We start from the raw sequence: 27,926 nt of genomic DNA, 5'->3' as shown, positions 1-27,926 counted from the left end.
GTTAGGTTTCCACTGAAATGCCAATATCCTTCTTTACTGCTGCAATATATCCAGTAGTATCTATTTATTTCTCTGAGACATTATTGTCTATATTGTCATTGTCAATATCATGAAAATAGCAAAACCAACACTGCATTCATCCTACTAACAAATGTAACCGAAGCCTGATATAGTTTTATTCTCCTGTGATTCAGTTTGATGGCCTGCTTTCTACAACATTATTATATTTCATTAGGATTGTAAACATCCCCACATTACATGCAAAAACAGATTAAAATTACGGAGTTGGGAGACATCAGCCAAATTCTTTTTCTGCGTGTTTAGTAGAGCAGAAGCAAAATATTTAAATGTATTAATGGGTGATTCAAACTGTGTGACGAAGGTGGTGTTTTCTCCACAGTCTAACATTTCGTTTGAATGCTTCAGCTCAGTCTTCTGTTGGGCTCAGACGGGTTCAGGCCGGGTCACCATACCTGAAAATGAGTCGGGCAAAGTCTGTCTCGTTCAGCTCCACTGTCTCAATTGTTCAAACCAAACTCTTGAAAGAATTCTGACTCAAACAGTAATATCATTTTAAGGTAGGATTAAAGGATTATAATCATATATTGCACACATGTAATCAGTAATTCATGCGGTGCTCTGAAAGATTGTTGTTGTTTTTCCATCCTGCAACAACGAGGACCACATAGAAAGGCTCCTCTGCAGTGATAACAATGTGAATCTCGCTAAAGATCTTAATTATTATAGACAGTGACAGGCTTTTCAGGATTTTAGTCAGAGTAGTTGTGTTACGTAACTGTTGCGGTAGTTACAGTTAAGAGAGCAGCAGAGGTCGGACAAGGTGATGGAAGATTTGTGAGAATACTTGCCTGCACCCCGGGGAGACGTCTCTCTCGGATGGAGGAGAGCTCTCAACCAGACGAACAGACTGTCTCTTGTTTGCTCCTGAGTGATGCACAGTGAGGATATGAAAAGCAAAATGCCACCAAATCTGACATGAAAAAACAGAAAAAATGTAATCCTGTGAAACTGCAGTTTGCACACCTTCGAATTACAAAATGTTACATACAGATGAAGGTTGTTTTGTCAGAGAAAAGATAAATATTCTCTTTTCAATCCACATAAATCAAACTTCTGTGTTTTCAGTATGTGCGTAGCGAGCTACAGCTACTCTTTGGTTAAGCTCTGAATTACACTTCCTGGCATGCAACTTGATAGCATTTTTTTATTAAACCCTAACCAGCATGTGTAAAATCAGTGGAGCACCCCTCAAAATTTTGTTTATGAATTTGTGTAAAAATGACAAATTCCAGATAATGAGCAGAAAAAATGTGTCTTTGCTGCAGCGAATTCATTTTCTATCTTTCTCCTCTGGCTTTTTCCTGAGTTTAACGATTCTTCTCTCTTCCTCATTACATTTGTATTTCATGCTTTCACGCTTTCTCTTTGATTAAGAATCCCAAATGTGATTTCAGATTTGAATTGTTCAGTGACAAATAGACCGACACGAGGTCTTGACTTCCGTCTTTTTGCCCTCTCTCTTGCGTTTCTTCTTTTCATTTGTTCCTTTCTTTTCGCTCTACCAGCTTTGCCAGGAGAAAAATTTCTCCAAAGAATTGTTTGACAGTCATACCTTCACACCTCTGTCCATCCTGCCAGCCTCTCTCACTGTCTCACTCCACATTCCTACGATCCCTCCTGTCTGCACGTCTTTCTCTCATTCGGACCATTTTAAATCCCTTTTCATCCCTTCATTCATTTCCTTGTTTTCTTTTAATCCTCTGCCTACATTACAATTAGCACAATTACTGTCTGGCTTCACTGCATCTTCCTGCATCTTTGTTTCTCCTCTTTGATTTGATCTTTGTCTTTCCGCCTTATTACCTCTCTTTTCCTCTTTCCCTCTGTCGCTTTCTCACCTGTCTTCCACTTCTCTCCTGAAAACCACAACAACCTGACCACCTCTTTTTAAGTACAAAACTGTTACATCTGTCATTTGCAATTACAATGTGATGAAGCTATTATTAAATGTGACAATTTAAAACAGCGAAACAGCTGGTCGTGAAAAATTTCTGATTTTCTTGATGCCAAAGCAGCTACGATCATATTGTGCATTTTGACACACATTAAGAGCTTTAGCACACACTCACACACAAAAGCTTTGAATGAATAATTGTTGAATCAGACTTAAACCTTTTAAGGCATCAATCTGCACATAAAATCAGCCGAAGTTCACTCAGGTAGAAGTTACACTTTATAGCGCTTGTCTTTCTTTTTTTTATTTGAGCCTCAAAACCTTTCCCTCAGCACATTTTAGCATCGATACATGCTTAATTCATGCACATAGCATTCATAGCATCTCACAGGGACGCTATGTAATCACACAGGAGCTGCATCTTCTAAAAAAGATACAGCTCCTTTGAAATGCCATTAAAATTAATGCCAGACTGGTTGCAGCCAAAATAACAATTGCACTCAGTGTAAAGGTTCTGCTGTTGATTAGTGCTGCTCAAATGAATTCAGACAGTTTGAAAGATGTTGTGCATGAGTGTAATCAGTCCAGCCAACTGGTATACAGATCAGCGCCCAGCTTCCTGATAAATGGGATTTCACTGCAGGAAATATACTGTACAAGACATGAAATATACATGATTGGTAAGGAAGCTGTGCTAGGTTGTTATATACAAAGAGAAGAGGAGGTACCTGCGTGTTGATGGGAGAAACAGAATGGAAAACATGAGGTGTGCACTGCATGCGAGATGAGTTAAATGCATCTGTAAGTAATTACAGTGAGCAGCCATGTAATTGAAAGGCAAAAGTCAGAAGGAGCAGAAAACATTAGCTTTTCCCACTGGTTTAACATGACTAAACGGTGATGTAATCAGTAGTGGCAGCAAAGTGGCCGTACCCGGTCAGTGACACTTAAGAAATAGCAGTCATCAATTGTCTCCATGGACACCCCATTTCCATTTAAATGAACCATGTATAAAAAAAATAAATAAATAAAAAAAAAAAGCTCTAGCAGAAAATCTACTGACCTTGTTTTACTTTTTTTTTCATTTAATATGCAAATTGAGTGTTCAAGACATTGTTTTTCAGAAAATGTTTTATCTCAAGCAGGTTTTCTCTGACACATCTCTTATGGGTTTGCTGCTCTAAAAGCAAACATTGGTGTTTGGCTTCTACAACCAAAGTAACAAGTGAGGACGAGTAATCAGGGCAGTGCTGCCTCCCAATGGTAAGAACTGCGAACAGCACTCAGACATAGTACAGAAACTTTGAGGTTCAGGCATTTTCTGATGGAAAATGTGTAGTTTTTTTCTTGCATACCCTACATTAGTGCTGATTATACTAATGTGTGTAACTCTCCTGATCAATTGAAGGCTAAATAAAATCACTGTCTCATCTTTTAAGCTGTTTTGATATTGGCTCCAAATCTTCTCAGCTGATTACATGTACATGTAAGTCCATGTTTAAGATAGAAATTATATCCACCTTCCTACTAACCCTGGACAACATCTTGCAGCTCTCTGGTTCCTTCATCTCATATTGAGCACCTCTGCTTACCAATTTTATTCTGAGAAGGAACATGAATGTAAATCAATAGAAGAGATGCAGTACCTGTTCTGTGTGCCAGCCTGCCTCGGTTCCCTGAGGGGTTGAAATCAATGAGGCAAAAATGGAGCTTTCAGCAGTCTCGTATCTTTGAGCCCAATGGGCCTTGACAGCTCTGGAGATTAATGAGGGAAACTTCTGCTGAACAAGCAGGACGACTCTCAAAACACGTGTAGCCATGTTCACCGTGGCTGTTGAACACGGGCCGTTCAGCGGTGAGTTACTGTAGTGTGGGACTCTGCTGACAAAGAGCTGGCATGCATTTTAGTACCATGTACGTCCACCCACCCTTGACCAAAAATAAACGACTCAAATATTATATGTCTAAAGTCACAATACTTTTTATTTCTTTATTGAAATATAATCGACCCCTGAGGCTAGATAAAAAGGCCACACAGTTTGTGCCTCGTCTAGCTCCTCAGTCTGACACAGCCAGTTAGAACACAATAGACCTGTCCAAAAAACACACATTACACAACTGCTGTGACAACTCCAATTTTTTTTTTGTTTGTTTTTTTTTTTTTTTTTTTTGTAATACAAACTTAAAAGTTTACATGGCCCTTTACATACTAACAATGTTTCAGGACATACACAACTCAAATCATTTGCATAACTTCAACAATACTTGGAGTCTATTTGACAAAGAAAGCTACCTTTCAAATAATTGAAAACAAAAGTGCTCAATTTAGCTCACATATGATCCAGGGTCAGATAATCGGTATAATTTATTCACTTTCAGCATTTGTATTTGGTCTGCCTGAAATGTGAAGACGACGCAACAAATCAGCAGGTTTTTTGTTTTTTTTTGTTTTTTTGTACCAGCCATGATGATTAATCCAAGAAATCTAACAATCCAATTTGTCAAACTGTCAAATAGTCAACTAGAAGACACCTGGCTGGTACATGAGTTTGGTCTGCTTACAGGAATAGTTGTACATTTTGGGAAATACGCTTCTGCACTTTGTTGCGCAGAGTTAGATGGGAACATTGATGCCACTCATGTCTGTGCAGTAAATAGGTAGTTGGAGCCAGGAGACGGTTAAATTAGCTTAGCTTAGCATAAAGACTGGAAACAGGAGGAAACGGTTACATGGCAAACAGGATATAATGTGTTAATTAGTGAGCTTTAAAAGTTGTTGGTAGGTGGTTTGTGTTACCTCCTACCAGCCAGGCTAGCTGTTTCCCTCTGTTTCAAGTCTTTATGCTAAGCTACGCTAACCGGCTGCTAGCTCCAGCTTAACCGAACAGACATCCAACTCTATGTAAGACAGCGAATAAGCGTATTTCCCAAAATGTCAAACTATTCCTTGACGGAATTTCACATTGAACAATGAAACATATTTAAAATTACAAGTTGGACAACAAACTCTCTCTCTCTTTTTTTTTTTTACCCTTGTATGGTTATATTTTTCACTAGAGAGGCGATCCACATGAGCTCCAGTAAAGCAGAGGTCCTTATACTGTTTAAGCTCAGGATCATATTCTGTTTCTTCATCTTGGTCCACGACACATTACAAGTCTCTTCATAAGGGGGCTCAAAGGCAAAAAGGCCAATGACCCATCAAGAGTCCAGAAAAAAAAAAAAAAAAAAATAGGGAGGGGGGATTTTTTTTGTCCAGGTCTGGGACACGCTGAGGTAACATAGACAGTAATAAATTATTCCGTTGTTTAAAAAACACTTTGCAAGAATCATATCAATAATTCATATCAATAATACAAAATGGTATCAAACATACATGATGCAACATTTTCTTCAAACACATTCAGTTTTTGTTTTTTTTTTTTTTCCTTTTTTGTTTTTTTTTTTTCCACTCCCACGATCCAGAGTCTGTTGCTTCATTGCTCAATGATCAGTTCTTCAATGTTTTTAAGTCCTTCTCTGGAAACTCTTTGTGAAGTCCCTTTAACAGTAGATGTAGATTAATACTGTATTCCTTCATTTGTTGAGGTTGATTTTCCACTTTCATGCTGAGGTGAATTTGTGTGCCATTCAATAAATGAAGTTTTTTTTTTCTCCACACTCAACCATCTCATTTCAAAACTGAGCGATATAGAATTATTTTCTGTCAATTCCTTTCGACTGATTAAATTCCAACTTATTTAATCTCGTTACAATCATCACCAAGGCAACAGGCATACACAGGCACACAGGGCTACAACACTAATCTCCCTTTTGCTTGTTTTTAGTTATTTGATTTTTTTTACATTCAAATCGTTTTGACCGTGCCTTTCATTTCTCTTACAGATCCGAAAAGTAAACGACATGCCAATAGGAAAGTCAGAAATCGTATTAAAAGTGCAAAAATGTATTCCTTCAAGAGACAGTATTCGTCCAGACAAAAAAAGTTGTCCACCAAAACTTTAGTGCGTTAACAGTACAAGCCATTTCATAGGTTATTAAATTGTACATTCCTATCAACCTCACGACTACAAACATGAATATACTGAATGTCTTGTTGCTTTGAGTGTGTGGTTTTCCCAACAACTAAAACTTCATCTGTAGCTAGGTTAACATGGCTTTTTGAGCCCTGGGAGCATCACACTGCCTCATCCAGGAAGGCTTTCAATCTCTGACGTATTCCCAGGGCTACAGTATATATATATATATCCCCAATCTAAAAGGAGTATTGTCCTTTACTGAGCGTGATTCATCTTCGAACATAGTCCTGAATTCAGCTGTGCAGTTTGAAAAGCCCCAAGACTTGTATTAAAGTGACATCACATTATTTTGGTTAGTGGCCAGTGCAAAACAGCGTCTCCAGCCTGTTTCAGATCTGAAACATGTAGCTCTCGTTATCCCTTATCTACTGTTTCCTACAGATCCTTTTGTTAAACAGCATGACATTTGTTTACATTGCCACCTATAATCTGATTTTTATATAACAAATATACTTTAATGTTCTATTTTTTTTTTTTAGATACAAAAAAAACATGGAAAGTAACTTGTTTTTGAAGATTCTGCTGAGAATAAAATAAAAAATATCAGGATTACTGTTCATACAGCTCTGATCAAAGTTTTTACTCGTCATGCCGTAGACAGTGACTGTAGAGGCAAACTAAATTAACCGTAATTAATTTCAGACACTTCATGAAAAGTGGCTCTGATATACTGTCTGTCTTTTTGATGAGAAAATAATAAATTTATAAGAGTGTCTGTAAACATGGCCGTTGACACGTCAGTGTTGGTATGAACCCTGTTACATTTACAAGTGTAACCACATACACCGACCCATCTTCCTCCTCCTCCTTCACAATTACAATTTTTTTTTTTAAACGTTACTCAACGAGCTGATATGACCGTAGCGTTCACTTGTCAACCGATATGACACATTTTCTCAGCATCATGTCACATTTCCTTTCGCTTGCTACAACACGTCCTTCCATCCTGTCAGAACTCACATTCCAAAAACCAGAGCGTCACATGACCACGAGGTACACGCAAGAACTCACAGCTCACTCATCGACAACACCGCACAACATCTATTTTCATATGTTTCCCAAAAAAAAAAAAAAAAAAAATCACTGTCACCACTCTCATATTTATCCACTGTGCCCTTATGATGTCCGCTCTGCAGAGAGAGAGAACACGGAACTAACAACAACCAATCTAGAAATAACACAGGTGCTTTTTTTTTTTTCCAGAAGTTGTAGGAGGGGAAGTGTGAGGATAGAAAGGTGATGACCAGCAGGTTTTTTTTGGAGTTAGTCCATAAAACACGGGGCGCCGTTTTGAGCCAACTCCTCCCTTTTCCTTCCCTTTCTTATGAAGACAAAACTTACAATATCAAGATGATATTGGCTCGTTTTCATGGTTCCTCAGAGTCTTATCTTGTGCCACGTTTGATAAATGAATTCAAAAATACACTTGATTGAGAAACTGTTCAGAGTTACTGTACTTCTGGGTTGAATACGGATGAGAGAGATCAAAAACCTTCAAAAGGGGGACCATAAATTGAGGAAAGAGGACATAACACTCGTTCCAAGGCGTTGTGAAGGGCAGAGGGGACTTCAGTTGAACATTTCAGATTCACTTCTCCCTCCTTGGATCCGTCCAGCCATTCATTCATCGATCCCCCCCTCTCCCTTTTGTGCTCCAGTAGTTATCGACTGCTGGGGAGTTCCCTGACATCCAGAAGGTGTGTGGGTGTGCGTGTTGGGTGTGTGTATGTTCAGAATGATGAAAGGTGGATGAGGGAGGTCACAATATGGCGCAGTGGAACCTGTGAGAACCTGTGGAACGTTCTGCTCTCCATTTCATCTTCTTTTTCTTCTTCTGGTTTCGCTCTGGGACCTGTTGTCTGCAGGTGTAGAAAAAGAAAAATAGCTTGAGAAAATAATCTTAACTCAAGGTTCACTTACTAGCTTCTTTTCATACTGGCTCATAATGTTTAATTTACAATGAGATTAAGGGAAGTTTATTCACCTCAGTGGTTATTTCTAAAGTCAAAGATAGTGTTAAAGGAATTTTTTTGGCAAGAGTTAGATGAGGAGACTGATACCACTCTTATGTCTGGGAAGTAAATATGATGTTACAGCCAGGAGATAGTTAGTATAGCTTAGCTTAGCATAAAGACTGGGTCTGTCCAATAGTAACAAGATCCACCTACCAGCACCCTCTAAAGCTCAATAACATGTTATGTCTAGTTTGTTTAATCCGTATAAAACCAAAGTGTAAAAACTAGTTGTGGTTTTACGGGGTTATGTGCCGGCCTCTGTCTTAACTGGAGTCTTGTTATCACTATGAAGGCAAGCTAAGCTAAGCTAACAGGCTTCTGACAGTAGCTTCAAATGTAGCATACAGACATGACGGTGGTATTGATCTTTTCCCGACATGTCTATAACCATTTCTTTTAAGCAACTATCCCATTACATGCCCATTCAGTCAGTTTTGGTGAACATGTGACAGGTGACGCAGATGATGATAGCATGATTACCGAATGATGTAATTCTCCTATTGGATTTCTTGTGTGATATTTGAAAATGTATATAAAGTGGTTTTCAACCTATTATTAGTTTGGCGCCTGATGACGGCAGAAGACAAAACGTTGGGCTGATTCAACGTGATGCTGTTTGAATGAAGCAGAAGTCTGTGTTCAGTCCTCCTCCTTCAAGAGGGTGAACATGTGCCAGTCGCCCTTTGTTTTGTGAACATTTTTTTCCACCTCTACTTTTCCTCTTTCCACAATACTTATTTTTACAGAGTCTGTGATTCATGCACCACTTATTCCAGCAGCACCTATTATAAATCACAATGGCAACTATACAAGTGAGTCATACTAAGTTTAGAACCAGTAAATATTATTTGTCACCTCTTAGAGATTTTACATTAAGCATTTCATAGGTGAGTGTTCAAGTCAGCCAATTAGAGAAGCACAAGGAGGACAGACAGTTGTTGCCAGAACCACTAGTGCATCATCCAACCCCCCATTTGACTGGCTTTCTATAATCTGACCACAAGAGGGCAATGCTGATTCATCAGTCTGCTCTCTTCAGTTTAGGACTCATAGCAATGGAGAGATGAGAGTTTGCACTGGATTTAGATATTTGGGTAAAAATCCTAAAATACAGAGACATGACTACTTGTTGACTTGGTCGTAGCAATAAAAGAAGGCCCTAAAACAGGATATGACCACATACAAAACATGGACACAAACCAAATTCTTCTGAAATTACATGTGTTAAGACAGGAAATAGCTCTGGAATTTTTCTTTCCTTTTCCACTCCCTACAAACACTTTCACTGGCCTCACATAGCAGCGTAACACTCTGTACCATAAACTTCTAAAGAAGAGGAATACACACTGGTATGTTTTTTTTTTTTAAAAGGGGAAGGGGTGGAGTGTGGGGGTTACTATGGGTGAAGCTTTCTTACGTACGCTATGTTTCGTGCAAAGATCTCAAAGGTTTTTATCTACTGAGAATAAAAGGAAACAACAAAACTGAACCTGAAGTTACCTTATAACACGGACCAGTTCATGAAAGGCTTTGTCCACATTCATCGGAGGATCCTTGGCACTGGTTTCAATATAAGTTATCTGAAGAAACAAGCAGAAATATTCCAAGTTTAAGCACATGAGTTGTATTACTGGCATAGAATAATCAATTTAGTTGAATAACTACATAAAAATACTGTATTCATCATAGGAAAATACAGAACAGGGAGACTTAATACAATGAATACAATAGGGGTTACATATGTCTACCAGTCAGGGATATGACAGTGATGAATCAGCCGTATCTGACGCTAGTAAGTGTGTAAACATCCTTAAGCGCACTTATTTGCCGGACTGCTTATGAACACTTCAAAAACTTCCAAATTTAAAAAGGCCCCTTGAATCCAAAATAGAAAAAGAAAAAAAAAAGCATGACATAACAGTCCCATGAAGTCACATCCCTGGAATTAGAGGTTACAGTATGTGTGTGGCACAGTGAGCTGTCATTTTCCCCGAATCCCTCTGGACAGAACTCATTCGACACCACAGACAGAGAGCAAAGTCAGCCCTCTCTTCATCCAGGAAGCTGAGGTTACGTTATTGCCAAATTACACAGCATTGAATACAATCGATGTGTACGTTTTGTAAGAAAACACGCAACGATAATCAAAACAAAATATACTGTATGCCCTACAGAATAACCCGATAGATATTTTCATAAAACTGTAATAGCCCACAATTAATACTCCTAGGTAATAAAGAGTGGTATCATTCACTCACTAAGCAGTAATCTCTCCAAAAATATTAAACCTCACTTCTTAAACCATGTGTGATTTCTGGTGTGATTGGTGTATTCTGTAATGTCATGTTTGCCTGGTTCAATAGTCAGGTATTGTCACATTAGATGCATCCTATGAGTGAATACTGTGTATCTGAATTTACAGACAGTCTACTGTTCAGTTGGGGAAATCAAATTAAACTAGTTCTCAGTTTTGGATTTAATTATTTCAGATACAAGGACATGCGTCTATGAGCTATGACTTTTCTTTTCTCTGCTGTTTCCTCCACCACTGTAGTGCACATGGACACCTCACAAACCTATTAGAAACCTGGTTTAAGATGTACATGGCCAAGAAATCAGGTTTCTCCAGTAGAAATCTGGCTGTGTTGACATGATTTCTCAGATTGATATGTTTACACCTTACCCATGTTAAGAAATCATGTTAGCCAACGATAAGTTTAGGTGTTTAAGGAGAGGGTCACTACTTACATTATGTTTTGCAGCCATCTCTTGGCCCTGGTCGGAGGTGACCTTTCTCAGATGGACCAAGTCCACTTTGTTTGCCACCAGCACCATGGGGAAGGCCTCCCTGAGAGGAAAAGGACACACACACATATACAATATCAAGTATTTCTGTATAACTGAATAGTGATTAGTGACTATTGCTTTGACCTGACAGGCTTAGCTCAGGTCAGGATATATTATGTCATCAATACTGCCAACAAACGCTATATGAACTCCTAGTAGGAGCATCACATGCTACACAAACTGTCTTTGAAGTGTCATATTTCTGCAACACTTAACTCTCTCACTCAAAAGTGAGCTACAGTTATACCACTAAATATGGACAGATAGCGAGTCACTCAGTTCCAGTTTCTATTTTTGTTCCATCTCAAGCTCGGTTTTATTAGCTACTGTCAGTCACTGTCACGGACAGACTCTTTTCTTCCCTCACAACGGACACTCGCAACATGACAGATTTGAATTTTGGAAGCGACTATGAAACGCTGGGCCTCTGCAGTGTCATGAAAGTGAAGCAGTGAAGAGATCCCAAAGCACTGTCGCCCTGTAAGATATGACAATGTTACGCACCGATGATTTCTGCTGAGCCTGCAAATCTCAGCCAGACTGAGGCTGACAAAAGCTCCACAGTAACAAGGCGGCATTTTCTGAATACCTGTAATATTCTGAATTTTAGTGTATTTTCTTAAAAAGGTATGCACATTGTGGAATCAGATGATGTGACTGAGCTGATTTGGACTTTAAAAAAAGGTAATAATATCATGCAAGATTTGATGTTTTGTCATTAATGTTCCCATTATAACATTTTACTCTCAAACTTAATAAAGGGCTGAAAACATTAGCAGCCAGAATATCAGTCAGGCTGTAAGCAAATCCACAGTTTTAACATATTGTAAATGTCTTTTACATGTGAAACAGCAACTTCCTCTTTTGGTAACTTTGGTTTCCGGGACTTACTATATTTAACACGGTTATGCACACACACAGTTTTCAATGCAATGGTTGATTGTTTTGGGCATTTTGGGTGCTTTCCATTTTGTTTTCAAAACCAAATAATTTGGTTAAAAGATAAATTTGACTGACTGGTTATTAAGCTACAATCAGTCTGATTATCTGACTGCTGATGCTGAAAATGAACTCGCTATAGTGATGTTGCTGTGTTCCTAAATCTCAGTTGTTATCCTGATGAGCACAATGTTTTTATAACCAATAGAAAGTATAACCAAAGGAATGAAAGTAAGAAAACAACTGTATGGTCCTTAAACAGAAAGGGGAAGCTCAGCAGATGGTCCATTAAGAACATGTTTATGGTCCATGTAGCCTCCATCCAAAGCTGTGTTCAACTTGTTTGATTTAAAGGTTTTGGATTCACTGAAGGCCTCTTAACTGTTTTTTCTCACCTTATAATGGAACATGATTATTTAATCACCATCAGATGTGTTACTAGGGTGCGGCCTATATAACATACCAGCGCCTGTGTTCTACTATGACTGTTGATCTTGAAGGCCCGAAGGCCGAAACGTCATCTTAATAAAACAGAAATGCATATGGAGCCAGAGTGTGTGACACTTTTTCCTACTCTCAAGTCTACTTCCAGTGATCAGCGCCTCACTACAACCCTTGGTGTGCGTTACTTTTCCATTATACAACTTGTTTGATAACAGGATAAACAAAAATATGATGCATTATTTTGTTTTTCCATTTTTCGTGTGAATTAAAAACAAAAAATGGAAATTCACATGCTTTTTCCGTTTCCATCTTCAAACAGGCGATCGGAAACTAAACCAAAACCGAAAAACAACTTGTTTTTCGCTGTATTGTTATAGCTCTATTATCTGTCCCTACTGCATCTCTACATGATTCCAGTTAGGGATGCTGACTATTAAACACCTCCCAAAAAGTTTTTGAGTTTATTAAATACCTGCAGCGATCCCCCGTGCAGAGAGACATTGTGCGCATTTACGCACAAAGCATAGCAGCATTATTTAAATCTCCCAACACACCGACAGGATCAGTCAGGATCTAATGTTAATTAATGCTCTGTGTGTTCTTCTACACATCCAAAAAGGTCACACACACACACCGTTCAGGTTCATACAGTGAAATTCCTGATAAATCCCGAGCTCCATCAGAGCCGTCTAAAAAATGTATTTCAGACGCTAAGAGTTTAATCGTGTTTCCCCTGGAGAGTTTCTTCTGTCCTGACAAATTTATAACTACAGTTTTTTAGTTTTGCTGCTTAAATATCCCACAATATTTACTGCATTGACATTACTGCACCCATGGAAACAATTACAATTACTGAAAGCAGTTGCTCTAATCTATAAAGTAAATCGTTAAAGAAAACACTCATACATCAATACAACACATAATAAAGAAATCACCTGGAAAGCTTGCACTGCTTGACATGATTTAAAAGCGATACAGCCTACAGCGACCAGTAGAGGAGGAGTGAAATGTCCACAGTAAGCAGCTCTGTCGGGCACACCCGGTTCTTCCCCCCCACTCCCATAGCTTTACGTGCAGGGACTATTTTTGCCAGACCGGCTCACACACAACACATACACACACACACACAAAAAAAGTTATTGCAACTCCACAAATGGGCCCATAGGTTGCCAGCCAACTGGAGGCGTGGATGCTGCAGCATGAATAAAAAGTTTAAAAGCAGCAAAACTAAAAACTGTAGTTATAAACTTAAAAAAAGGACAAAGGAAACTCTCCAGGGGAAACAGAATTAAACTTTTAGCTTCTGAAATAATTTTTTTTTTTTTTAGACAGCTCAGGATGCACACAGAACGCTAACTACCATTAGATCCTGAGTGATCCTGTCGGCATGTCGGGAGATTTAAACGGTCAATGAAGTTACACGTAAATGCGCACGTCTCTCTGTGTGGGGGATTGCTGCAGGTATTTAAACTCAAAACGGGAAAAGCATATGAATTTCTATTTTTTTAAATTCACATGAAAAACAGAAAAACAAAAATAACGCATTATATATTTGTTTATGCTGTTATCAAACAAGTTGAATGCAGCTTTGGATGGAGGGTACACGGACTGTTTACTCATCATAATCTCTAACACACAATGCTCTACTGCTGGTCACTCAACCACATTAGCTCAGGTAGGATTGATTTCTCACTTTTAACTCACATCAGAAAAATGTTTATGGCGCATGATGTCACACACACACACACACACACACACACACACACACACACACACACACACAACCCTCTGCAAACTGTTTCTCTGTGCTTGATTGTTGGAAGTTTGTTCTCTCTAAAGGAAACTAGTGAAGATTGACCAGGATTTCTGTTATTTGATATTCAGCCACAGTGTAAATAAGTAATTTCTATCAAATCGTAATATAACATCCTTTGAGACATTCCTACATACGCTAAACTCACGGTAATTGACTCCTAACCATATCCATATCATATCTCAATATTCCTTTGTGGGTTTTTATGCATGTGTTCTGAGCTCAGCTGTTGTATCCTACCTGTCTTTGACCCGTAGTATGAGTTGATGGAATCGGTCAACGTGTTCAAAGCTGGCCTTGTCTGTCACCGAGAAGACGATGAGGAAGCCATCTCCTGTCCTCATATACTGCTCCCTCATCGCACTGAACTCCTCCTGTCCGGCTGTGTCCAGCACTGGTTTGATGAAAGGACACAAATGATCATACACAGGATTTTACTGACCTTTTCATTCAAAACACACACACACACAGATGATATACTTGACATTGGCTTTCTGGAGAGTTTGTATAGTATTCCTATTATTCTTACTTTTCTTATAACCTCGCTTCTTTCTAATCAAACTCTTAGATCTAACAAGTATACAATGACCCAGTTTGCAGTAGTCATTGCACAATAAGATTTCAATATTGTTATGGTGACCTGTTCCAATTTTCTGAAAGCAAAATGGTCTGCAATGAGGATATTCTTGTTTCCTGCACCAAGTCGTGGGAAGTTGTATGATTACCTCCACTTATGCACACAGTAACTTTTTTTTTTTTAGATTTTGGTGACCTTGTGACCCAATGATCTTTTCCCTGAGTGCCACCTTCAGGCCACACTCCCTTTATGTAACTTTTCTGTCCAAACTAGGAAGATTTAGGGCCATGACAGAGTTCATTTGGCTCAAAATCATAATCACATATTGTCAACTGTAAAACAGATATTTTTTTTGGTGTGGTTTCTTAATTCCTTCCAGAGCTTTATGTTTCCAATATAATTTGGAAAACTTAATGGAGGGAAGGGATGAACCCATGGAATGAGAACATTTCTCCCACATATTACAATATTTGTGATGCCTTTTTCTAAATGTCTTTAATTCTTTCACAGAACTGCTATAGTATAGTTGGCCCACTGTCTGAAGCAATTTAAAAAGATTTCAAAGATTTCAAATGTGCAGTCTTTGGTCAGTGATGGACATGTATAATTGAAACCAGGAGTAAAAAGTAAAAAAAATAAACCCTTTTAAGAAGATCAGCATGTGGAGATAGGATCATTCTCAGCAGCTGCTTGGCTAATTCCACATGCACAAACTTTTTTTTTACTCACCATCCAGTATTGCCCACTGTCCGTCGATCTCTGTGTGTTTAAGATACGAGTCCTCTATCGTGGGATCGTAGTCTGGCACAAAGATCTTTTGGAAAAATTGGATGGTGAGGGCACTTTTCCCAACGCCACCATCCCCCACCACCACCAGCTTGTATGTTGGCAGGTTGTCACTTGGCACAGCACTGGTCGCCATGGCTACCTCGGCAGTGGTGGTTAAGGTGGGAAGTAGGCTTGTAGGTGGTGGATGAGACACACCTGGTTGTAATGGAGGACTGAGACAGACAGAGAGAAAGAGAGGAAGGGGGGGGGGAAGAAAGAAAAGGCGATTGATAATAAAAAGGGGGGGAGGGAGAGAGAACAAGGGAGTGAGGTGTTAAGGTTTTTTGTTGCGGCTGCTTTTTCATCACCATGGAGACCACAGCTACAACTAGTAGATCAAAGCAGAAAGATTGCAAAAATATATGTAGTACAAAAATAAAGAAAGAGGCCAAGTTCAGCACACTACAAGCCCACCTACAGCACATACTTTTAAACTTTAGATACACCTAGCAAAGACAGACCACAACATAAATAACAACTGTACATTATTATATACAGTAATATGGCATAATGGACTTAAAATTGATGAGATCATAAATCCAGTCGTATTTCACCTACTTATCTTTTTTGTGTGGATGCATTTGATTAATTTGCTATTTGGGTTTTATCTGAAAATGCTAATTCGGGCAAAAGCAGGAGAACTAAACTGAGTAATATTTTCTCAGTGAAGCAACAGTTGTGAAATTAAGAGTGAAAATGTTCAAGTGAAAAAAGTTAAAACAGTGAAACAATTTCTATTTTTAGAGGGAAGCTGGTGTTTTCCAGTCTCTTAAATACAGTTTTTTTTTTTTTTTAGAGCGAATATCTAGCTACCATTACAGGAACTGCCTCTCTGGGGACTATCGTATTGACTTGAGAAGTTATGCAAAATGGGCAAAAATGAAACCACAGATCCCTGCACAGTCCTGTGACTGGGCAATCAGCAACACAAAGCCTGTGCCACTGTGCTAAAGGGGTACATGGCTTTCTTCACATTTTGGCAAAATTCAACAAATGCACTTATAGTATGAACAAAAAACTGAAACGAGTTGACGCTTTCCTTTTTCCTGGTTTAAATGGGGCTGTTGCTGCTGTCCTTTTTCCATCAGCTCCAGTACAGCAAGCTTTGGCCTGAATGTAGCGTTTCAAGCTGTGATCATATGCCTTTTCACTTGGGCCTCAAAGCGGAGGATAACCAAACTGACGATATCATGGTTCTGCAAAGGTCAAACCATGATGGTCTCTACCCCCGACCAATCTGTATCATCGCATTAAAACAGGCTGGTTGTGGTTATGGAGGCGTCTCTGAAGAAAGAGTTGTTTTTAAAAAAGGTGCTATGTTCTGCTTCTGGTCTCTCTGGTTTCACTACTTGTTCTTACTGTCAAACACATATCGGCCTCACTGATGCACTCTCATCAACTGATGTGGTTGAATCGGAGCTGTATGTGCCGTCTTAAGATATTGTTAATGCAAAACCGAATATTTCCTCCAGCTGCTGCTTCATAACACGAGCTTCCCAATGGCAAACCACAAAAGGCTTTTATTATGGAGCGGCTACAGGAAATGCAGCGGAATTTGTCACCAAGGTCAGCACCTTACTGCTTTGGTGATTTAAAGTTGGTCTACTGAGATATTATCAGCATTTTCACATTTTTGTGAGTTAGCTCATTTTAAATATAAGGCAGAATGGTAAAAGAAGCAGCAGCAACAGTAAACCTGGTCAAATGAGATGTGCTTTGCCTGCACCGCTGGCTCCAGTCAGTCACTCACAGCAAGGGGAATCACAACTGTATGGGAAAAGTGTCTTAAGCAAGGCTTAATGAGCGTGCATTTAGCCTTGTAGCAGTAATCAGGCTAATGACTGATGTTTGTCTACTTTCCCTTTCCCACTGTAACCACAGAGCCAGCAGAGATACACGATGGCTGAGACACAGATGGATAACTGCAGCTTGTAATTATGGCTTTTAGAAAACAACATCTAAAATAAGACAACATTAGAAAATAACATCTATCTTGCAACAATACGAGCAGTTTAACATATGAGTATGTTTTCTATACAAGTGAAGCAGAGGCTCCGTGTAAAAAGAACCTGTTTAAACATTTACAGATAATAAAGATGTATTCTATACTCTGGGAAACAGCTTGTACAGTACTCAACATACTCATATATAGACTTACATTAATACAGTAATACTGTATGGTTCAAATCACTAAGGGCAATGACATAGGAGCTTTAATATGCATCATGCAATCTCGTGCTGTTATGGCAAAAAGCTCACACCACAGCTGGCGACAAAGACGGAGAGAGGGGGGGGGGAGCAAGATACGAGAGCAGGAGAGGAGGGTGAGAGAAATCGGAAACAGAAGAGTGAGACGGTGGAAGCAAGGGCACATGAGGACAAAGTTGAAAGAGATGGTATAAATATGGTGTTGAGTCGATTCATAGACACCTCTCTTTTACTGCCTGTTTATGTCCAATTATTTTATCATTATTTCTACATAAAATACATCAAATTCAAACATGTTTAAAATAATCTGAGAGTGACGAGCAGCAACTTAAGACTTGATCAGTAAGCAGATGATTAGAATCAGTAAGCACAACTTACTGAGTAATTTTATCACTTGACTGTTAACAGACTCAGTCCAACTTGTTCAAATCAGTCGTAGCACCCAAATTATAACCATTATCGTCCCATAAATGAGAAAGCATATCCCACCTTTAGTTAGCCTAATTATGATCCGTGTGTTGTTCCTGATAGACTACATTTTAAGATAATGTTACGGAGGAGATGGTGATGAAATAGATCCTGCTGTAGGGTTCATGCTATCCCAAGATCAACGGTTGGTGGAGTTAACACACAGATAAATATAGTCACCAAGCGGCAACCTCCGGGCTGAAAAATGAAGCCAATGCGTAGGTGCCGAAAACTGCAGTTCCTCAAATGGCCACTAGAGGCTGGGTCTAAAAGCGTGTCAATCCTCATAGACCCCCCATGTTAAAATGCTGAACTTTACAGCAGAAATAAACATGTTTACAGCCTGGTACAAAAAATGGTTTTGGTCTCTATAGCTAATTTCCACTTTCATGACAACTGTACAGGATGGTGAATTTTTTTATACCTCATTTCAACTTTAATAAGCCGTAAAGTTATGAATAATTAAGGACGTGGTTGCTTTGAGTAACAGGTCACTAGCCGCTAGGTGGCTTGTTTCAGCAACTAGGCTTCGTTCGGTCTGCTTCAGCTTCACCTCTTTGTCCATTTTGGATTAGCCGGGAGTTAGGCAGAGTCAGGCACTGCCAAGATAACGACGGCTGGAGCTGCCAACCATCAGCTTCAAAACCACTCTTCAGAAATGAATGAGTGACGTCACGGTGGCTACGTCCATATTTTTTTTTTTACAGTCTATGGTAGTAACCCTGCAGGAAGGAGACTGCAAGGTAGGAAATCTAAAAATGTGGGAGTATATTTGATTTGTAGTGAATAGGTTAAAACAATCATTTAAGACAAAGCATCAACACTTAATACAAATTAAATTTTTATTTGAAATTAAACTAATCTATCCCATCTTACTGTGAAACCATCATATTTATAGTTTTCATTAAACTGTAGAACCAGTCAAAAGCAGATAATAAAAAAAAAAAAAACTAAAAAAAACAGTCACTCACTACTAGCACAACTCCCCCACCACCCACCCACCCACGCACCCATTCCTCCTTCATCCACCAGGAAACAGCTGTCAGCTGGCTACAGTCCATCCTATCCTGCCCAACACAATGGAGGGAAGGAAGATGTTTCCTTCCTTTCCAAAGCCAGCCGGACAGCCAATCAGTCAGTCTGAACCAGTCAGTCAGCCACATTGGACAAAGAATTTCTAAGCCAAAATCCTGATATGAAAAAGCTCCGACAGTCAGTTACTTGGCGGGCTGTCACAAAGTCACAAAATAGGAGTAGTAGGAGTATATAACACTATACCGTTTCATTGAATTACTACTGTGGACAGTTTCAGTGCTGGACAGAAAAAAACAAAAGCACTACAGCTTAAGAAGCACCATGAAATCACAATACAGCTCCTGCCACCAGTTGTCTGTCTGCATCCAGACCTTTGAATCTGCCCACTCCACCGAGTCGAGTTGGAACGATTTGACATTTCTATCTGATATCAGGAAAACCAGTTGTGGTTTTCACACCAGTCATGCGTAGGGGTGGCCTAGCTGAAGCAGTCAGGTCACAACCTTGTAGGGTGTGTCAGTATTTCCCACTGACAGTCTATTCGGTGTGGTGCACAAACCTCTGAAACACAACTGTTCTGTGAGACAAAAATAATCCACAGACAAGCTTGGTAGAGGAAATTTTACTGTGTCCAACCAAAATTGGCCCAATCTGGCCAGTGTGGCTACAGGGCTTTACAAACCATGATGTTTTAAACAGAGGACCAATGAATGCTGCAAAAAAAACATAGTTACTGTAACAACAACACTTGTCAATGTCCACAATAATGGCAATAAATTTGTAAGCTGACATTTTCCATTGCTAAAAGTGGTGCTTTCCAAAAAAAACACTCTCCAAAAGGGGATAAAAATTGGAAAATATCATGTGTTGTGGACAGAAAAAATTGAAGCTTTTCAAAACAAATCACTGGAATAATTGAGTGATGTTATGTAGTAGCAACATTAATAACTTTCTGATGACTACAACTCTCTCTGGAATCACTCATTTTGTATGTCAACATACAGTTACTCACAGAAGTGCTGTTATTTGCATATCTATTTATTATGGCACACAAATTCAAGCATAAAACTGTGATTGGATTAAGGGCCTACATGCAGCAACACACAAATTACTATTAACTCTGGTTAATAGTTATTTTTAAGATGCATCAAATCATTATTTTATAGTATGTGAATGAAACAGAACACCCGTATTGAATATAGGGGATGAAATTATAACAGTTAATTTCTTCATCAATTAATCTGCAATTATTTTCCTGATTAATCGTTTAGTTTATAAAATAAATAGAAGATAAAAACAAAAATGTTATTCACAATTTCTCATGGCTATGTCTTCATTGTGTTTTGTCTAATTAACCGTCCAAAACCTTAAGAAATTCAAGTTATTATTATTATATAACAAAGAAAAACAGCAAATGACCACAATGACACGCTGGAATCAGAGAAATGTGGCACTTTTGCTGGAAAAAATGAATAGTAGTCGGTGATTAATATTCTGTTGATCGACGAATCATAAGATATAAGCGGGATGCAACAAACTGAGAATAAATCAGCTGACACCGAGTGGTGTATCTGTCCATGTCTGTCAAAATGTTCAAGCTGTTCTCTACTCCTTAGATTACTGGTTGTAAAGCACATTTTTTTGTTTTAAGCCAAACAAAAACAGGAAGAAAAGACTTAACCTTTGTCCTGTTGTTTTGGCCTGTGTATGCAGACAGCAAGCTTTTCTGAAAATGCTAATGAAGACAGAAACATATCCTCATTTTTGAATTCCTTTTCATTTTGCAATCATTAAAATCAGAGAAACTATCATTTCAAATCCACAAATTTACAACACACACACTGCCATCAGCACAGCAGACATACACGGTAACTTTACGGCTTGTAGCACTCACTGGACAACATGTGAAGTGCTATATAAAGCATCTTAAATTCATTTGGAGTGCTGCTCTGCAATAATTTGTGTGTTGATTCACTTGATTTGTCACCTTAAGAGCCTATCTCTACGGTTATGGTTAACCAGGAAACATACTAAGTTTCTTATCATCATGTGACAGCTACAAAACCAAAGAAGAGTGTCAAACCAGTGACATATTCTGTCAATCTGCAGCACATCCCCCCCCTACAATGACACGACTCAACAGGTGTGTGGTTTTACATATTAAAATAACAACAGGGGCAGCTGGTGTGATTTGGGCTTAATACTTTGTCTTCAACGGGACTCCATTAAGTCACTCTGGCCTCTTAAGAAGTGGTTAGTTGCTGCCTTGGGAAAGGATAAAAGGGACTTCCCTCTTCACATGGGAACAAAGCAGCAACATAACTCACAGAATAAGAAGGAACACAGCGGTGCACACCCCGGTCTGTACTGTAGCGTTGATATCAACACTCATCGATCACTCAAAGCAGGTGTTAAGACACGGTTCACCGAGTTCAAAATGTTCTCAAACCTACTTCAAACTCCACCTTCAACTTTTTTCTCTCTTTGACTGAGAGATGATCTTATCTTTTGTTTGAAGGTTGTTTATTTTCAGCTTATGAAACTCATTGAAGAGATGCATCATTTCATTTGTAAACCAGAAAATATTATTCCAAAATGTTGAATTTTGGAAGAAACAGCCAAGTGCCATCCCAAGAGAAGCAGAGTGCCATAAACAGTCATGAATATTGGCAATATTCTACAATAATTAATGCATATCAATATATGATTATAGTGTTAATCAGCTCACCATGTTTGCCATCATGGTATCACATTCACTTGTTTTTATGTACAAAATAATTTCTGGATTAAGATGAACATCTCGAGCATCTTCTTCACACAAGTACAAATTCAGAGCGCAGTAAGATGCAATCTGACCGACTGAGCCACCGCAGTGTTTCCTTTATATTCATGAATTCATGAGTGCCACTTCTAAAATTTCACACGATCATCAATATCAACGGGCTACTAATGATTTTCACTCACACACACTGTGCGACCACGAGAACTCCCCGTCATTGACTAGTGCATCAAATCCCAGAATCCTCCCTCTCCTCATTGTTCAAAGGATATCTATGTGAAAGGTACTGTTATAGGAGTAGTAAGGAATAGGACAGTGCATAATGTGTGAGCGTAGCCAGTGTGTGCTTGACAAGCGGCAGAAAAGTGACAGTGAATGTGAGCGGAGCAGAGGAAAAAGGTTAGCAGTAAGTTGTCAATCTGGCAGTAAATGAACAGTACAGGATACAGAGTGTCAGTTAATAAATGCTGCAGCTTCTAAAAGAAAAGAAAAGTCTCATCTATTGTTTCCCCAACTGCTGGAAAAGTGAAGGGGGTTAGCTCTGAAGTTAGCAACAATGGGTTAGTCTAACCTGACAAGGCTCACTTAAAGTGGACTCTCATTCTCATTTTAGTTTCAATCTCAGTCACTCCTAAACAGAACGGAGAAATGTGACTCCTGAGCCTCTTGAGTTTTGCTCAGCATCCCCCACCCCAGAGCAGTCAACCTAGAGGAAACACTGCAATGTCTTCTATTATAGACAGTATAATATATAAGATTATTATCCTGAGACAGTGTTTCAAAACAGATTATTTGAGCAGCAGTAGGTTATGCTAAAGACACAGTGTGTTCAGATGTCTTTAAACTTGGCATCCTTTAAACCATTTTGACAATCAATTTGAATCAGATACACATAAATAGAAAATCATGGTAGAAAATGATGACAGACTTCATACTGAGATCTTCAACACCCAGTGTGACATCTGGCAGGGAGGACAAAGTGCAAATAGCCTAATACTTGGCTGCGCAGCTGATCACATGATTGTGAATCATCGCCAGTGACTAACTTAGCACAGTCTCCGGTCTCGCAGCATTTAGCCATAAATTGCATTGATGTCTTTTTCATTATACTACACCATTTGGAGAATTTCTCTGCGGATAAGGCTGCTATTCACAAAAAAGTTCACATACACAAGCCAAATGTCTCACTGATGTACTGTGACTTGCTGGGGGCATTTTCTACTCTGACCTTCCTATTCATTCATTCTGAAAATTTTACATTTTTTTTCTGGCTGTTTGGGAATTTGAACCCAGGCACAGGATGTCATGACCGAACCCCTCCCAGGCATCAATGACAGTGAATGATTAAGTATACTGTATGAACAACTCATTTGCAGTTGCTTTTGGGAGAAAGAAAGAAGTGCATTGAGCCAATTATATGGTATGGTTTTAGATACCTATCATTCAAAGGACATAAAATAAAGTACTACAATTTATTTGAGGTATGATACAGATATCTTGGAACAAAGGAAACCACGTCATTTCCCAGTAATCTATGGTATTTCTCAGTAAAATGTACATTAGTCATTGCAGACAGCAGTCAACAGCCAAAAGTGAAAAAATTAGAGCAGTAATTTAAATCTAATAGTGAGCAAACTGTCTCAATAGTACAGCCAGACAATAAAGATACTTCACTGCTATCACTTAAGTCTGATTTATAATAGGTCGCTTGACAGAAATGAAAGAGTCACGCGATGTCTTATGAAATGTATGTTTCAGCGTAAGGTTTCAGTTGTCTCCATGGTAACCAGACTCCAGCCAGCTTGTTTAGTTACATTACATCATCCCGCTCTGGATTAATTAAACAAGGACGTTTTCTAAAGTTACAGACCAAAATATCACTCAGGAAGTTGAGCGAAAACTACAATCACCATGGCGACATTAGTAAGACTACCCAATCACACCGCAAAACAAAATATGACAGTGTCCATGACATAACAAAACTCTCCAAGTGCACAACATGAAAGGAAAGTGTCGAGCAGCCTGCCATAAATCTGTCTTCAGGGCTGGGTGATAAATACGTGTTGCTGTTTATCGTCTTCCAGGAAATCTAGAAAATTCTGTCGTCCAAATGAATAACTCTGAGCAAGCCGTGATTAAAAACTAAGAAATGTAAAAAGAGTTTAGTGTCATGTTATGCATCACTAAAGGAACATACTGTAGTTCACTGCTTTGAAAACCAATTTGATTTTTTCATATATCATTTTGTATTTGCTACGATGTTGATCTATATTGGAAAATACCCTTAAAAACATAAGGATAATGATGCTTAGCCCAGATATAAAAGATGATATTGACACATCTTGATTGGGGATGTACAAAATGAACCTACTCATCAATCACTTTAGTCAAAGTTAAAGGATCAAAACAATCAAATTTGTTTGGGGTTGTTACACAAAGTCCTATTATTTTTTACAGAAAGTGTCCAACTTAAGTAAGATCAGCTGTATCCGGTGCAACCATCATTATTCATCAACTACATTGCCGCAATGTCAACATTTCAGTATGGCTGCTCATGTTCTTTGCTCTACTGAAAAAAAAAGGTGGAGTTTTGTTTTCGTCAGATTGGCATTTCCTCCTACTGTACCTTCATGAACTTTACATTGCGGTTATTGCTGTGACTTTGGATGTTAGTGAATCCCAGCACCACTGGTCAAGTTACAGCTGCAACAACACTACTGGTTTTTTTGGGGGTTTTTTTCATACATACTGTACATCAGATTACATACATCAGTTGGAATGATACTGAGGTCTAAACTAAATGGGCAAAGAATTCAGTGAAAGTCCTCAGCCTTGCGACAGAAAGTATGGCCTCAAACCCAAAGCAACAAAGCAACTATTCATCTGAATTTCCTTGCAAAAAAAAAAAAAAAAACCTGGAGAACTTCTATTCTGATTTATTGTTATTAAAAGGAAGTATCATCCATTTAGTTTGAAACATAGACTACAAGAAACATCAATAAGGGAAATTTAGCATAGGACAAGGAATACGCTGCTGTAGAGCGGTGAAACACTATTTCAGCTGTGGTTTGGCTGCTCTAGTCTCTGCTTATAAAGGAGAATAATATTGGGTTTAGGATAATACATTAATTCTATTTATCCAGTCAGATTCATGCCCTGATTAACATTCCTATGATTACATGTATTTCCCTGCCTGGATTCGTCCTGGCTGTCAAATGACTGAACCAGTGCTGCAACAATTAGTCGATTAATCAATTAGTCAATAGACAGAACATTTATTAGCAACTATTTTTCGTTCATTCATTAATCATTTTGAGTAATTTTTTAAGAAAAAAAAAACAACAAAATTCTCTCATTACAGCTTCTTAAATGTAAATATTTTCTGCATTCTTAAGTGCTCTTTGATTGTAAACTGAATATTTTTGGGTTGTGGACTGTTGGTCAGAATAAAACAAAACATTTTAGGTTGCATCTTGGGCTTTGGGAAACAGTGAACTAATCAAGAAAATAATCTACAGTTTAATCGATAATGAAAATAATTGTTAGTTGCTGCCCTAGACTGAACCTGCAAACCAAACTTAAGGTCAACCTTCTGTTGTACTTTCAAATATGGGAAATGTGACCTAGGTGATACTCCATGCGAGCATGTTCCAATTTGAATCTCGCATGTACTTAAATAATGAGTAATACTGGGGCTCATTTTAAACCAAGCATCAACTTATCACCCAAAGGGTAATTTCCCTTGATCTAAGGTCACAATAAGTTTTAGGGAAAATGTGAAACAACATGCAAAAGTCAGCTCATTACTACTCTCACAAGCAACTTCACCACCACCACCACCACTATCATCATCATCATCATCATCATCATCATCATCATCATCATCAGGGTTTGACATTTCCATGAGGTTATGATGGAAGGATAAGGGTGGTCGGTTCCTGGACAGCTAAATTATCTGGTGATTTCACTTTGCTATTAATAGTGATTAGCGTGTGTGTGTGTGTGTGTGTGTGGGTGTGTGTGTGTGTCTGGGTGTGTGTGTGTGTGTGTGTGTGTATCTGTCTTACTGCAGACTGACTGGTGCTTCTGAATGATCTCATCCTATGATTTGATACATGAAGAATCTCTCTGTTCTCTCTCTGTCCAGCGGTTCAATCTGCACACCATTTCTGCTTCAGACTTGGACACCACAGTGGATGTGTCTATACTCCGTGTTAATATATATACATACATACATACTATATAATATATGTATAGATATATATGTGTGTGTGTGTGTGTGTATATATATATGTATGTGTGTGTGTGTGTGTGTGTGTGTGTGTGTGTGTAGTAGAAGTGATCATTTTTGACAGACGAGGAAAGACAAGTAATGTTTTTGTTTCGTCCCCATGGGAGAATTTTTGACACACAGGCAAGGCCCGTATGTGTGTGTCTATGTGTATGTCTCCGTGTGTCTGTGTATGTGTGTGTGTGTGTGTGTGTGTGTGTGTGTGTGTGTGTGTGTGTGTGTGTATAAGCGGCCGTATGGAAAACCGACAGTAGCCGCCCCTGAATAACGGATTTCGGTTGCTTCATCTTTCTCTTGAAGTTTGCAGCAAAACGGAATTTCCGCAAACGGGATTCAGTCGCTCATATTCTCAATTTAAAGGAGCTAATCTCCCTTGACTGTTTATCACGGTGTCATTTAGTCAAAAAGGTGACAGTTAGCTCGGCTACAGTAAGTTGTTTGCACACCAAGTAGTTAAGGATTTTAACGCTAGCTACGTTAACGGTCGGTGTTGCCTGCACTGTCCGCGGACACAGTCGTCCGCATTCACGACCCTCTTCTTTCTCAGCGGGAAAGCTACTTACCGATATGAGCTCCGCTGTCTGTGAACACAAAGAAAAATGCCCTCACACCGACATATTCCTCCTCATCTCTCTCCTTCTCTCCTTCAAGCCACCGCCGCCCTTTCGCCACAGACGGGAGTGTGCTCTCCACATCTGCGAAACAATACGTTGAGTAGCTAATCTTTGTATTGCAACAGCTGATGCTATAAATAGAAAAGCCCCAAAGGGGTGAACGCCGTTTTTCGTGAAAACATTCAACCATTAAATTGTTGTTTTTTCAGTGTGATATGCCATCGAGGTTTAGAAGAAGATGAAAAGTAACGTGTTTCTTTTTATTCAAAATGTTTTTCTAGTGTTAAAATATTGAAATCTCACGAAGCAGTGGAAGAATTCCCCTTTTTGGTGAAATGGACTGTTCCCTTATGGTAAAGGAGTTTTTTTTAAAGGGATAGTCCTGTCAAATTCCTAATTTAGGGGGAGTCGAAATCATTTATTAAAAAAAAAAATTAATTGCGTTGTGTGTGTAGCCTATGTTTGTTTGTTTTTGTAAGTTAAATAATTGACATTGTTTTTTATATGTCTATATCAGCAATAGCCTACACAAAGTGCTATTTTTTTATGCTTTACAATTGTTTTCTCTCCTGTTTGCCATTTGTGCAATGAACACACCTGATTAGCTCTCAGTAAATAACTGTGTGTCAGTACAAAGGCTTATGACCCAGATACCTGCAAGTCATACATTCTCAAGGTAACGCAACAACAGGTGAAGGTTATGAAAGATGTGAAGAAGTGAGGTTGTTCAGCACAGGGCCCTAATTCATGTTGCCAGGTTGGAATCGAGGTCACTGATCTATTCACTTTTCTGATTCACCGTTATATCCTCTTTTTTTTCTCCGGGTGGCTCTTTAGTGATCCTCCACAAAGAAACCATTTTCATTCACTGACACCGTGCTTTAAAATGAAAGATAGGGATCGATGACTAAAATAAAGCATGCACTAAGACTGTTCAGAGTGAGAAGACTAGACTATCTGAAGACTATATGAGGCTTTAGCAGTCTGAGTCATATCAAGTCTGTGATATCAAGT

General features: G+C 38.8%; 1 protein-coding gene across 2 annotated transcripts; it reads right to left on the bottom strand.

Annotated features, from left to right (window-relative positions):
• Nucleotides 1–874: 874 nt before the first annotated feature.
• Nucleotides 875–27,097, bottom strand: mrasa (muscle RAS oncogene homolog a). Of its 2 annotated transcripts, XM_044366033.1 has the most exons (7): nucleotides 26,862–27,097; nucleotides 15,419–15,690; nucleotides 14,353–14,506; nucleotides 10,818–10,917; nucleotides 9,570–9,649; nucleotides 7,846–7,913; nucleotides 875–991 (listed from the first exon to the last, which is right to left on the bottom strand). In XM_044366033.1, exons 2-7 carry the CDS (start codon nucleotides 15,609–15,611, stop codon nucleotides 912–914), a joined length of 675 nt encoding a protein of 224 aa, XP_044221968.1. In that variant the 5' UTR covers nucleotides 15,612–15,690; nucleotides 26,862–27,097; the 3' UTR covers nucleotides 875–911. The 2 variants fall into 2 exon arrangements, with proteins under 2 accessions (XP_044221968.1, XP_044221969.1); XM_044366034.1 differs by lacking the exon at nucleotides 875–991 and having other exon boundaries at nucleotides 3,941–7,913; nucleotides 26,862–27,087.
• Nucleotides 27,098–27,926: the final 829 nt, after the last annotated feature.

The sequence above is a fragment of the Thunnus albacares genome, chromosome 11, assembly GCF_914725855.1.
Source record: "Thunnus albacares chromosome 11, fThuAlb1.1, whole genome shotgun sequence".
Taxonomy (NCBI): Eukaryota; Metazoa; Chordata; class Actinopteri; order Scombriformes; family Scombridae; genus Thunnus; species Thunnus albacares.
Note: the sequence above shows the minus strand (reverse complement) of the source record. Positions and strands in the feature narration are given on the sequence as shown.